Source organism: Piliocolobus tephrosceles, chromosome 13, assembly GCF_002776525.5.
Source record: "Piliocolobus tephrosceles isolate RC106 chromosome 13, ASM277652v3, whole genome shotgun sequence".
NCBI classification, from domain to species: Eukaryota; Metazoa; Chordata; class Mammalia; order Primates; family Cercopithecidae; genus Piliocolobus; species Piliocolobus tephrosceles.
Window position 1 is genome coordinate 61211950 of NC_045446.1, and position 13943 is coordinate 61225892.

A 13943-nucleotide genomic window follows, 5' to 3' on the forward strand; every position below is an offset into this window, starting at 1 on the left:
TTTGACATGAGCACATTTGCCTTTGGAAAGATAGTTTTACACTGTGTTGCAGAGAATAGATTGAATTACAGCTATAATGCATGCAAATTTACTACTTACAAGGCTATCGAAATAATCCAGATGAATTTATTGTGGCTTGAACTAGGGAAGTAGTAGTACAAATAAAGAGAAATGTGGGATCAAAGTTATAAAAGCAGTAGAAATTATGTAACTTTATTTGGAATTAAATATGAAGGTTAAGAGAAGAAAAAGAAAAGGCCAAGATTCACTCCTAGGTTTGAGGTTTGCACATCAGAATAAGTGGTGGTGAGATTAACTGATATATGAAACATGAATGATGAATATAATTGCATAAAGAATATCATGAGTTTGATTTTTGGACACTGTGAGCTGGAAGCATCCAAATGTCTGGGTTACACAGGCCATTGGACCTATGTGCCTAGAGCTCTAGACTAGACCAATAGTCTAGTCTAAAGATACAAATTAAGTCACTGATATACAAATGGCAAAGTGAGTGGTGTGTGTGTGTGTGTGTGTGTGTGTGTGTGTGTATGTGTGATTGCATACGAATTAGAGGCCACTAACTCAAATTTTATAGACCAGCAGCAAATACAAGTATTAATTGTGTAGGAATTAGAGGCCTAATTTGAGGCCTTTTTACACCATATTCTCTCACCAGGCAGAGTAGAATGTATGTGCAAAGGAAACTGAGAAGTAAGCAGAGATATAAGAAGAAAAACATGAGTGTGATGCCACAAAGGGCAAAGGAAGAAAATGTATCAAAAAAGAGAGTGGTCAACTATATTAAATGTTGTTGAGAAATCAGGGAAGATAAAAACTAAAACCTCAGACACACAGAGGTTCCTGGTGATGTACAGTAAAAGTTATTTGGTAGTTTCACCAAGGCCAAAACTAAACTGGAATAATGGAAGAGTTATATGAGAGATGTGTAAGTGAAAGTAAGTTATAGATAACTTCTCTAAGAAATTTGACTATTAATGGAAAGAGACAGAAGGAATATGAGTTTAGACAGATTTATACTGGTTGTTATCATTGTTGCTTTTAATATGGAAAGGGACTTGAACATGATAAATGCTTGGAATGATTCATTTGAGAGAGCGAGATTGAATATCCATGAGGGAGTAGAGACAATAAAGTAAGTTTCCTAAGAAGTTGGGATGGAAGTGATCCAAAACAAATTAATAGAAACCTATATGAGACATAGCTTGATGTCATAATGATTAATAAGGACTTTGTGATACTTATGCTAGTGTGAGGAAATACTTCCTTCTTTGATAAATTTATACCTCTTATGTAGGTATAAATATACCTCTTATGTAGGCATAAAGGAAGAAGAGCAGTCTTTCCTGAGCCCTTCAGTTTTCAGTTATTATTTCCTTTAGTTTTTAATCTATTTATTCAACAACTATTAAATTTGTGTTTTATTTAAAAGGCTAGAATGCTTTAAGAACAACAAAATCATTTTCAGAGACTTGACACACTAATACTTTATTTTTCACTTATCTGACTGCCTGGAACAAATACAAGTGGGAGTTGCAAATGACAGGTTTGGCTCTGCACAGTTTTTTCAGGAATCCAGGCTTCTGGTGATTTACTCTGTGTAACACATAGCTTCGCAAGTCACATTTAATGTCAACATGAAAGGCTGCACATGGGAGAGTTTTATGATCCAGGTATAGAAGTGGCACATGTCTCTTCCACTCACATTGGAAGTAATGGCTAGAATTTAATAATACCCAACTCAAAGAAGGCTAGAAAATTGCCTGGCTATGTGTTCAGGATGGAAGGAATCAGGTTTGGTGAAAAGTAACCAGTACTGAGTATAAGCACTATTATGTTCTAGGCACTCTGCTGGGGGATTCAATGATGACCAAAGAGCAGTCAGTGATGAACAGAGATGATATTCAATAATAAACAGTGCCCTCATGGGCTTACAGTCCATCAGCAAATACAAGTATTAAATAGGAATTTCCAAACATGGTATCCATTACAAAAGGGGATGAAAGCATGTTATAGGAATCCATATCAGGGAACCTGAGGCTTGAAAAAGAAAATGACTCTTACCACATATATGATCACATGTTTTAGTATTGATTATTTGAGTTTCTTGGTTAAGACTATTGTCATATCCTGTTGAAGATGAAACCTATTAACCCTTGGTAATAGCCCCTCAGAAGCAAAAATGCCTGATTCCCATGCCTAAATCAGATTGCTTTCCTGGTCTCAAAGTCCCTGTTCCATACTACACAAAGCCCCAAATAAAGCATAGTCCTGAAGATTCCCTCACTTTCCAGCTACTAGTCATACTCAAAAGGCCAGTGTTATCTTCAACACCTGCCATTCCATACTTCCCATTGTAACTGGTGGCTCCCTAACCTCACTGCCTATCAGAATCACCTATGGAACTTTTAAAAATAAATAGCTTGCTATAAGCCCTATGCCAGACTTTCTGAATAAGAATCTTCCATAATAGTGAACCTAGAAATTACTTCTCCTTCCAAGACACAGGTAAAGTGGCAATTGGACCAGGACAATAAGCAATCGCTAGTGGGATTAAAGCCATGAGTTCTGTTACCAGGAAATTCCTAAATACAACACTGGATGAGTGAGAAGAAATTAAATACCTCCTCTAGAAAATGTAAGACTCTGTAAGACGTCTCCAACCCACTATCCTATTGGTCTCTCTAACAGTTCTTCCACATAATATGAGATTGGGCATGAAGTCTTTTTTTTTTTTTAATTTTTATACCTGTATGCCCCAATTTAATTCACTGATCTCCACTGAACATCAATTTTCCCATGGCTACAATGAGGGTACTAATAATAGCTTTGCCTAATTAAAAGGTTGATAAGAAAATTAAATAGGAAAAACAGTGTCCATATGCTGTGAAAACTCTCAGAACAGAGTGTGTCAACATTCATTAATGTAGGTAAATGTACTCTTTTCAAGGCTTTACTTCCAATCTTCCCCTTAAGTGTTAGTGTCCAGAGGAAAAATTATTTCTTCTCTATAGAAGTCATTTTGAAGACAGTCTTTTTCTGAGATCCAGTGCGGTTGGGAGTTCTGAAGAGGAAGTTACAGTTTCAAGCTAGATTATCTCATTTTATTATATTCTTGTGTTTATTGTCCTTTTGCCATGCTTAGACCTTTGGCAAATGTTCTCTAGATGTACCATTCTTACCTCGGAATGCTGTAAACCATCAGTAGAAGCAGTTTAGATTTGGACTGCATGGTAAAATGGAAAGTAATAACCCTCCAACCACAACCAAGTCAGGGTATTAATAATTATATATAGCGAGAAAACAAAGAAGAAAATAATATTGAAAAAATGGGATTCCCCAACCAGTTTCATATTTGAAGGATCTGAGTTATATTTTTATTAAGGAAATTTTTTGTTTCTGAATACTGTCTTCCAAAATGTTGACATTAAAATCTGAATCAGAGGACTTCAAATGGAAAAGAAGTTTGATCATTGACACCTAGGGCTCTGAAGCATGTGTGGCCACATGAAAAAGTCGAAGGATGCGCTGCCGAATCTCCTTTGTCTTCACTCCGTAGACAATTGGGTTGAGCACAGGAGGAACCAGCAGATAGATATTGGCCAAGATGACCGGCAGGAGAGAGTCACGCCGCTTGCTAAAGCGATGCACCATAGACAATCCAATGAAAGGTACATAGAATATGAACACAGCACACACGTGAGAGACACAAGTGCCAAACGCCTTGGCCTGAGCTTCACGTGTCAAGCCCAACACAGTCTTAAGAATAAGCAGATATGAGAAGGAGATGAGAAGTGAGTCCAGGCCAATGGCAGAGATGATGACAATAAGGCCATAAATGACATTGACCCGGATATCATCACAGGCCAGCTTCATGACATCTTGGTGTAGGCAGTAGGAATGGGAAAGGATATTGGAGCGGCAGAAGGGCAGCTGCTTGATGAAGACAGGAAGGGGTGCCATCAGTGCAGCCCCCCGCACCACAGCAGCCACACCAATTTTGGTGACACGAGGCAATGTAAGTACTGTGGCATGGCGCAGTGGGTGACAGATGGCCACATAGCGGTCAAAGGCCATGGCCAGCAGCACTGTGGATTCCATGCCAGACAAGGAGTGAATGGCAAACATCTGTAGCAGACAAGCATCAAACTGGATGGTAGTGGAATTGAACCAGAAGATGGCCAGCATTTTGGGCATGGATGAGGTAGAGATGAGGATGTCAATGCCTGAAAGCATGCAAAGAAATATATACATGGGCTCATGCAGGCTGTGCTCGGCCCGCACAACGTAGATGATTGTCAAGTTACCTAGCACAGCAATAAGGTAGAGGGAGCACAATGGGAAGGCCAACCAGAACTGAGCCTCTTCCAAACCAGGGAGGCCTATTAGGATGAAGTATGTGGCACTGGATTCATTGGCATTGGGACCCACCATCATGAAGAAGCTGAACTGTGACCAGCGCCAGGCAGGTAGAGGCTGGAATGCAAACATAAACCATTGTCAGATCCATAAGAATCCCAATACCACACCTCACTCTATCCTGACGTCCTGTTCTCTAACTCAAACTCTAATTCCATTTCTTATGCAAATTCTAATCATATTCTAAATGCAGTCTCACATAATCTAACATAATTCAAGAACCAGACACAAATTCATCCAGTCCTACTTACTAACCCCATCTGTATTGTTAATCCTGGCAGCAAGTGAAAGACTAAGACAAAAATTTTAAGCATATTCCAAATCATTTAGGTCTCCAAAGAAAGGCTACTGGCTGAATAGAAAAGAACCTTAGGTGATAAAAATATCTAATCATTTCCTCTATCCTAGCTTACTTTTATGCTTCCCTATGCTTCATACTAACTGCAATTCTAAGCGTATCATTAGACTATCTTTAAGAAAAAAATTCCAGTCCAAGTGTAACAACACTAGTAGTAACAGGTTAATATTGAAACCTACCCCATCATAAATCTAATGATCTCCCCAATTCTAGACTTAACCCTAACTTTAACATTAACTTAATATTTGACCTTTTAATAACCATTTCAATCTTAAAGATTGAATTGATGATATTCAACTCACAATTCATATTCTATTTTATTATGATAAACAGCAATCCAATAAAAAACTGACACTAAATTAACCCTGAACTCTTAACTCTACATTACCTTCTTGTCCAAATGACCACCCAAAGTTTTACATTTGTCCAGACTACTCAGTTTTTTCAAAAAAAGAATGATGGCTATAGTGGATACCACTGGTGTCCCAGCCAGATCCCATTCACAAAGCCAGTGCAACCATCTCCCATCTACAATGAGCACTGAGTGCTAAGGGCTCACAGCTCCCCTTCTTTCCAGAGGATTGTCCTTGGTCAAATGGGAGGCACCTCACCCAGGAGGTTACACTGTGCCCCCATGATGCACATCTAGAGAGAGGCCAGTGGCTGCCTGACATAAGGGGTACCAAAGGCCAGCCCCATTGCCTCTGGGTGCAGCAAACACTTTGATTCAATTTGTACTTCAGAGCTTCCCAAGGAACCAGCCAGAGGCTTGTCTCCAGTTGAAACCACAGCCCTGCTTAGCTTTCTTCCCCTGCGCTACCAGGATTCCCTCCTTCTTCTTCTCATGGCAATGTACTCCTTCAATATGTCATTTGGACAAGAACCCCCACCTCAGGTTCTGCTTCTAGGAGACCCACCCAATCCAAGAGAGTGAGAGTGATACAACTAGAATACAAACCCTGAGGGGTGATGGCATTAGAAGCACTGGAGGCATAATCAATCCTATAGCAGAATTCAGTCTGCAAACTAACTGAAACTGACTATAAAAATGATTTGATATTACTGAGGTGGGAAATGTGAGACTTGGGTCATCTCAGATTGTATGTCTCTGTTAAGAGTGAACTGATTCCCTCCCTCCCTCCCTTTCTTTCCTGCATCTATAAATATTCCTGTGCTCCTACTATACAGTAGCCCTTATCTGAAATGCTTGAAACCGGAAGTGTTTCTGATTTGGGATTTTTTTTTTTTTTTTGTATTTTGGAATATTTGCATTACACATACCCAGATCAGCATCCCTAATGCAAAAATAGGAAATTTGAAATGCTACAGTGAGCATTCTCTTTGAATGCTCAAAAAGTTTTAGATTTTGGAGCATTTCAGATTTTGGATGTTTGGATTAGTGATATTCAACCTGTATTTATTAGATCATGTATATTGTAGTTTTTAAATTGATTTGGCCCTTGAAAGTTTGAGAGCTGGGGTAGGGTTTTCTGCATGGGTTACCAGAAAGCAGCTGAGTATAAGTCAGAGTTCATGGCCAGCATCAGGAGAGGTTCCGTGGGCTCAGGCTGTGTCACGAATCTTTGTACCAGCATCAAGCGGTCACCCAGAGGTTTCCTCAGACCAGACAGAAATTAGTGGGAAAACAATGGGAGCATGAATAGTAGAATAGAGGGTGAGAGGGTTTAATTCAATCTGCTGGGAAGGGAAGGTTTAAGGCAGACAAACCATATTTAACCTAGAACTTCAGGCAAAGAGGCCAAAGTCATCAACGTCCCTTCTCGCTACTGCAGCTTCTCTGCAGCATGTGGCACCGGGAGCAGTTTCCTCCTTCTTAGAGATTCTCCCTCTCCTTCCTGCTGCTCTTCGGCTCTCTCTAATCACTAATTATTGGTTTCATTTCTGGATCTTCACTCTCCTCTCCAAAATTGTATCTTCAGTGCTCTTCTTCTTCCATACTCTCTTCCTGGGCCATCTCATCCCCTTCAGTAAATCCATTTTTGTTGTACAAACAATTGATCCCCAAACCTATTTAATGAATTCTGAATTCTCTTTGGTAATCCAGGTTCATAATTCTGAAGACTTACTAAAAGGGTTCACCTGATCGTCTTTCAAGCACATCAAACTCTCCATGTTCAAAAAACAAACTCTCTCAGAGGCAGTATTATATAGCCATTGAGACTATGAGCTTTGAAATCAATCTTGCATTCTAAAACCAGTCTAAAACCTCTAGAGCTGTGTGATCTGGGGTAAATCATTTAACCTTTCTAAGCCTCAGCATCCTCATCATTAAAATGATTGTAAGAGTCCCTGCCTAATAGGGGGTCAATGTGAACATTAAATGAGATGATAAATGTAAAGCACTTAACACAATAACTCACACATAGTAAGTATGCAAAAAATAATATCTGTTGCTGTTAACCATTTTCCTCCAGTGTTTCTTTTTTTCTGTTATGGGGGCCTGAACCATCATACAAACCAGGTTCTCTGATCCTGACTGCCACACCTCTAGGGTAACCTTCCTCATCCACAAAATCCCAACAATCTAACCAGATGAAACCAGTTCACTCCCTATTATTTTTAAAAATACCCTTGAAACTCCAAGTTGATTCTAGAATAAAGACTAAACTTCTTATGACATAGCTAAAGGTCTGTCTTTCATCACCCGGTCCTGGGTTCCTCCCTCACCACTCCTCACCATGATCCCTATGATCCAGCCACACTGGAGTTCATGCTATTTCACAAACATAGGGCCTTGTTTCCCATGACTCTGTGTCTTTCTGTCTTTTTTACTTCTCATCCCCTTGTCAAGAAAAACTGATCCTCACAGATCTTCCTCCTTGACTTCCCGCACTCATTTTTCACATCCTGGCTTACTGTCTCTCTCCTATGCTACTTTTCCTAAGCCTCTTTTACCTAGGCATAATTAAATGTTTACTGCTCTGTGCTCAAAAAGAACATTATTTAGGTCTTTTTAAATACATACATGGGCTCTTGATTTACCTTCTTCATAATAGTAACTATAATTATTGCTATATTTTTCCCTGAGTTATGAGCTCCTGAACACCAGGAACCTTATTATATTTATTAATTGTTTAGTTAATGTTTGTGGAAGATGAAAATGAGTTTTATCAACAGGAGAGTTTCTTAGTATACATCTAGTGAGGGTAACATAGCCAAAGGCATAGATAAGACTGCCTGTTATCTGTACTAGAGAGACTTTTGAGAAGGATGAGATAATGTTTGGAAGGTCAGTGCAGAGTAATTTTAATTTTATAAAAATAATCTTTAGGGTCAAACAGAAAAGTCCTTTCTTACCCAAGGAGCCAGATGGCCAGAGAAATATATATATATATATATATATATTTATAATATATAATATAATAAATGTTATATATATATGTATGTGTATACACACACACACACACACATACACACACAAAAGAGCAGCTGCAAGGTCTTGGTCCTAATAAATGCAAAGTGGACATGCAGCACAATTTGTCCTAAGAACAGGATAGACCTAAGATCCCTCACCTGGAGACACTGGCAAGAAGGCTCTGGTACTCCAGAGGGTCAGATATCAATACCATCCACCAGTTTCACATCAACAGACATGGCAGAGCAGGTTGATACTCAGGATTTTAAAAACGTGCTGTCTTAGGAAATACACTGGGAAAGCATTCTGGCTGGGCATATGCAACACTATTGCCTCTGAAGGTAGAGTGGTGTGGTGAGCACAATCCTGGGGCTTAGAACACAAGTCTTGGCGCTAAATGTAGTGAATAATAATAACTGCACAGTGCTGCCATGAAATTGTATGAGATAAGGCACGTCTAAAGGAATTGTAAAAACTAAATCGGAGTACACGTAGTGCATTGTTTTCCACAAAAATGAGTAACAAGGCCTCTGAAAATGTATGAAATTTCATATACTTTTTAATTCCACAAATTTGTCCCTTAATCACCACTCAGCCTCTATGTACACACTCATACACACACATATTTACTAGCAGTCAATTTCTCACAATAGCAAGACTGGGTACTGATATAAAGATACCAGAAATCAAAAAAAGGAAGATTCAGCTGGCCTGGGAGGGAGGTGCCTAGGTAGTATAAAATGGGCAGCTATCGCTGGGGCTGAAATATCAGGCTGGACCCCAGAAGACTACAGCAGGAGAGAAATGAAGCGATGGAGAAGGAGCCAGCCAGAGAGCTCAAGTGCCACCCTTCAGACTGACCAGCCCTGAAGACTCCCAATGTTCAACAGTCCCTCCATGGGACTGGCAGAGGGACCAGATGACTTCCAGATGGCCTTCCAGCTTGAGCAGCTGTTAGTAATTAAAACTCAGTGAAATGGTTTTGAGCTCTGGAGGAAGTTGGAACTAAATTTTTTGAAAATAAGGCACAATCAAGAAAAAATAAACTAACAAAGCACTTTTTTTTTTTTTAGAAAGCCCACACACTGCTCTAATCCCCAAGGAATAGCCCTGTGCTGAGACTTTCTGTGAATAAGTTGAACTATTTTAGTAAGTTCCAGGAATGTTTCTTGGGGAACTATGAAGGACATCTTAGCCTTTTCTCAGGAATAGGGGAACAGGAGCTCCCAGCTGTAAAGACTGGAAATCCACATGGAGGCCTTCAGTCCTCTTCCTTCCTTCCCCCAGGGCTTCAGAACTCTGTCTCCTGATGCCAGCCCAGCCTCCCTCACCAACCCATCCTCACATTCTTCCCTAGAACTCCTTCTCATAGACCCATGGAAAAGCAGTCAGAGTGGTAGACCAGACAGCAGGAGAGAAATGAAGGGATGGAGAGGGAGCCAGCCAGAGAGCCCAAGTGCCACCCTTCAGACTGGCCAGCCCTGAAGCATCCCAGTGTTCCACAGTCCCTCCACAAGACAGGCAGAGGGACTAGATGACTTCCAGATGGCCTTCCAGCTTGAGCAGCTGTTAGTAGTCAGAACTCAGTGAGGGGTACCATTAGCCTAGTAGCCCTATCTCTTCTGACCCAAGGGAACAATGAGATCACCTTTAAACCTGATTTTTTTGTTTTTATAATATGAACATGGATTATTGAGCACCTACAAAATGACGGAAATTATACAGTGTCATCTGTATAAATATTATCTCTAAGCTTGGGACAGCTCTGCAGAAGGTGAGGGCATTTAATTCAATCTGCTGGGAAGGGAAGGTTTAAGGCAGAGAAACCATGATTAACCTAGAACTTCAGGCAAAGGGGCCAAAGTCATTAACATCCCTTCTCGCTGCACCATGGATCCTCTCTGTATTATGGATGAGTACTGTGGATCCTTTCTATATTATGGGTGAGAACACTGAGGCTCCAAGACATTAAATAACATAACCAAAGTTTAACAGGTGACTGGCAATGCAGAAACTTAACCTAGATAGTCTCATACCAAGGCCTATCCACTTTCCCTCATTCTAGGCTGCCTTTAATTTTGCTGCACCTTCTGAAAGCTAATAAAATCCACCCATAGGGCGAGATATAAGAAGGGCTTGGTAAGTAGCACAGCTGCCCTCGTTATACTCTTATACCAAGAGGGCTGCAAAGAGGACTCTTCTGCACTGGAACTTGGGGCACTCACCTCCTCTTTCAGCCCTAACTCCAAAGGCTGTGACATGGGTAGGCCCCACAATGGAGATTAAAAGGCTTGTCCTCTACCAAGTATTTCCTTATTGTCTAATTAGAGCCTCTCATCAACCTGTCAAGCAGGTATCATTAATCCCATTTGACAGATAAGGATGTTGAGGGTTAGTTAGAGCCCTTAGTGCTAAATCTATTGCTTTACAATATGCCAAGCTACTGCCCTACCCCTCTCCATGTCTCCTTAAGAAGGGACTTTGCTTTGTAAGCACTATTTCAATATTAATCTCCCAGGAATCCAACACCGAGGACCCATGAGTCCAGGGGCCCCTCTTGGACTCAGGACACATGACCAGCTGTCCCCACTAAGGTTCAGTGTGGAAGGAGAACAAGGAGGAGATTCATTGTCACTGTCATTATCTGAGCTAAACACACAGAATGTTTCATGCCCAGAGCAATGGAATGGGGGCCTCTGGTGCTGCTGTCTGCCTCTAGGAATATTTAGAAAAGAATGTCCTTGAAGAGAAGCCCAGACATACCTGGGAGCCTCTGGCTCTTATTCCCAGGCACAGAGAGGGAAGGTAGACCTCAGGGGCAATGTTGTGGCTGGCAAGAACTGGAGGAGCCTGTCAATTGATACTTAAATAGAGTCCCTTCCCTAACATTTTGGGAAGGTAGTAGCCCCAAAATTACTTCCACTCAAATTATCTGCATCCACTGTGCCCCACACCTTGCTTGTATTTAATAAAGCAGATGAACTCTTGCAAGATGTTGGCTACTCTTCTTAAAATGGCCAAGATGAAAATGGAAAGATGAGAGAGAGCAATTTCTAACTCCCAGAAAGCAAAGTGAGCCCTTACCCAACCCTGCTCACTCAAGTCAACCTGACCACCTAAAATCACCTCTAGGCAGAGTTCCTAGGGTTCAGGTCTCTGCTCCTCCACTTCCTGAGTAGAACCAGATAAGTGTTCTAAAGATCTGCAAAGCTGCGCCTAGTTACCAGTTCCCTTTAGAGCTACTCTGGCTGCAAGCAAATGTAAGGCAAGGGAAATGCCCAAAGTGGGATTTTGATCAGTGCACTCATTTATTCAACAATCACTGACGGACTTCTGTGCCAGACTCTGCTGAGTACTAGAGATATAGTTCCAGCCTTCCAAGGGTGGGGAGAAATTGAGACAAACATGCAGCCATCACAGCACATTATGATAAATTCTGGGAAAAGGGTGAGCAAAAGGGCCTCAGAAGCAAAGACAACAATAGCTCAGCGAGCTTTTTAGCCTCCAAGGGCTTCCCTGAGGAGGTGACATCTGATCCATGACTGCAGGACCTGCTGCAGGCAGGTAATGGGGCAACGGCACAGGCAGTTAATGGGGTGGGGGCACAGCAGCATTCAGTTAGACAACAAAAACATATTGAGTGTCAAAAACTGGAGAGAAACAGTAGATAAATCAGACAAGATGATGGCTTTTATGGAGCTCATATAACAAGAGGCCAATAATGAGAAGTAAGTAAACAAAATTTCAGATGAAGATATGGGCACGAAAGACAAGACAGACTGATAGGACAGAGAAAGATGGGTGCAGGACACTTATACTGGAGACAGGAGTCAGAAGAAACCTCTCTTAAGGATGTGACATGTGATGAGAAAACACCAGCCATTCTAAGATCCAGGGAAAGTGCATTCCAACCGGGGGAGACAGCAAGAGAAAAGGGTCCCCCAGTAAGAATGATATTGGGGAATTCATGGAATGAAAAGAAGGTCAAGGTGGCCAGAGCATCAAGAGCACAAGAGAGTTTGAGAAGGTGAGGTGAGAGGAGGGCAAGGACCTCATCAGGTAACAGGGTCTTGCAGGATATGGCAAGGAGCTTTGGTTTAATTCTGAGTGACGGGGGGAATTTCAGCAACAGACCTGATCTAGTTTGTTTTTAAAAGTACATCCTGGCTAATACAAAGAGCCAGAGAGAAAGAGAACAGATCTTGTTTGGAAAGCTGAAAGTGACTTAGTGTAGCTGGGGTAAAGAGTACAAGGCAAGGGGTGCTGCCGTGTGGACACTAATCTACTTTTTAAATGGGCTGAAGACTGAATCCTGATCCTAGACACAGACCAAGCTGAGATCGGAGCCCCAGGAAGATTACTAAGTCCCAGTCTCAGCCACAGCCTGACTCCTGATGTACAGCATAGAATGAGCCCAGCCTCACTCAGAGCCCCACCTCCACCCCAGCTGCAGCCTGATCCCCAGTCATAGACTGAGCTTCAACCACGTTCACCCTGTTCACACACTAAACCCCAACCCAACCCCAATGCAGCCCCAGTCTAACCCCAGCCCAGCCTGTCCTCTGTCCTCATTCACATCAGTCCCTGCCAGCCTCTAGATGGGCATACTAGTAAACTAATCGCTGAAAAACTGTTTGAAAACTACCCTTAGGCTACCTCCAACACCTACATGCTTCTGTTCATCGCACAAACATAGAGATCACTAAGGCTGCCCGTTCTTTGAGTCAGGGGCTTCCTACACATCTCCCACTTCTGGTTCTTCACAGCCTGGCTTCTCATGCACTCAGCAAGTCTAACAGGAGACCCCTAGCTGCAAGTAACCCATGCACCTGGACATGCCCCTGGCCTCCTGCACTCACCTCAACTGTATGAAGGAAAGTGGGACCCCCTTTGTCCAGTCGTCCTCCAGAAGAGGTCTGGCAGGCTGCACTGAAATACAGCCTCTCCGTCTCCGCCTACTTCCTTGGACCTCCCTCCTCAGGGTTATTTATTCTCTGCCTTACCCCCTCCCTCCTGCTTCTTCCTGCAAGGTAGGCCAGAATGCTGTCCAAACGGTACATCAGCAGGTACCCCTCACTAGCCCACTGTGGTTCTGGACTGCTTCTCAGCTTCCGTGCCCTGGGAGGATATGCCTGGGGGTATGGGGAGGAAGGGCAATGGGGAAAGGGGTCTCTAGAGTCCTCCCGGATGGGCCGCTGGGATCCTCATGCCAACTCCCAATGTGAAGTTAGATAGGGAAAGTGAGTAGAAAAAAGCTAGAAGAAACTCATTAGTAGCCAGCGTCTTCGTGAGGGTCTTTCTCCAAGTGTCTTCTCAGATTTATCAAACTCAAACAGGAGAATGGCAAAGGAAGTTTTCAGAGACACTCCACAGTTAAGTGTCAGTCCATTTCCATCCTGAAGTGTTCTTTCTGTCCTGCCTTCTCTCCTTTGGTGGACCCTGTTTAGGTTCTTGCTGAGCGTGGAATCCACTGGGTCCATCCTCCTTTCCCCAAAGCCCTAGGGCCACATCTTGTTTTGTCTCCCAGGCTCTGATCCCTGGGTCTGGCTAACTTATAACCAAGGCCCCCATCCACTCTCTGGCCTTGGATTACTGAACTTCTGGCTGAGGACAGAGGACATGGTTTCTTTAACCCTCCCTACCCCCAACACCAGGCATGTAAGACCAATGACATCTGGTTTGTCTCTTAAGGGCAAAAATAGTCAGAGAACATTTTAGAGAGTTAGAGAACAATTTGAATGTAAAACTAAATACTTCATATTTTGAAAT

General features: G+C 42.1%; 1 protein-coding gene across 1 annotated transcript; it reads right to left on the bottom strand.

The window, feature by feature from the left end:
* Positions 1–1482: 1482 nt before the first annotated feature.
* On the bottom strand, positions 1483–13641 carry LOC111540702 (olfactory receptor 51E1). The gene is made up of 2 exons (XM_023209143.1): positions 13034–13641; positions 1483–4497 (listed from the first exon to the last, which is right to left on the bottom strand). The coding sequence occupies exon 2, from the start codon at positions 4456–4458 to the stop codon at positions 3502–3504; it is 957 nt and encodes a 318-aa protein (XP_023064911.1). The 5' UTR covers positions 4459–4497; positions 13034–13641; the 3' UTR covers positions 1483–3501.
* Positions 13642–13943: the final 302 nt, after the last annotated feature.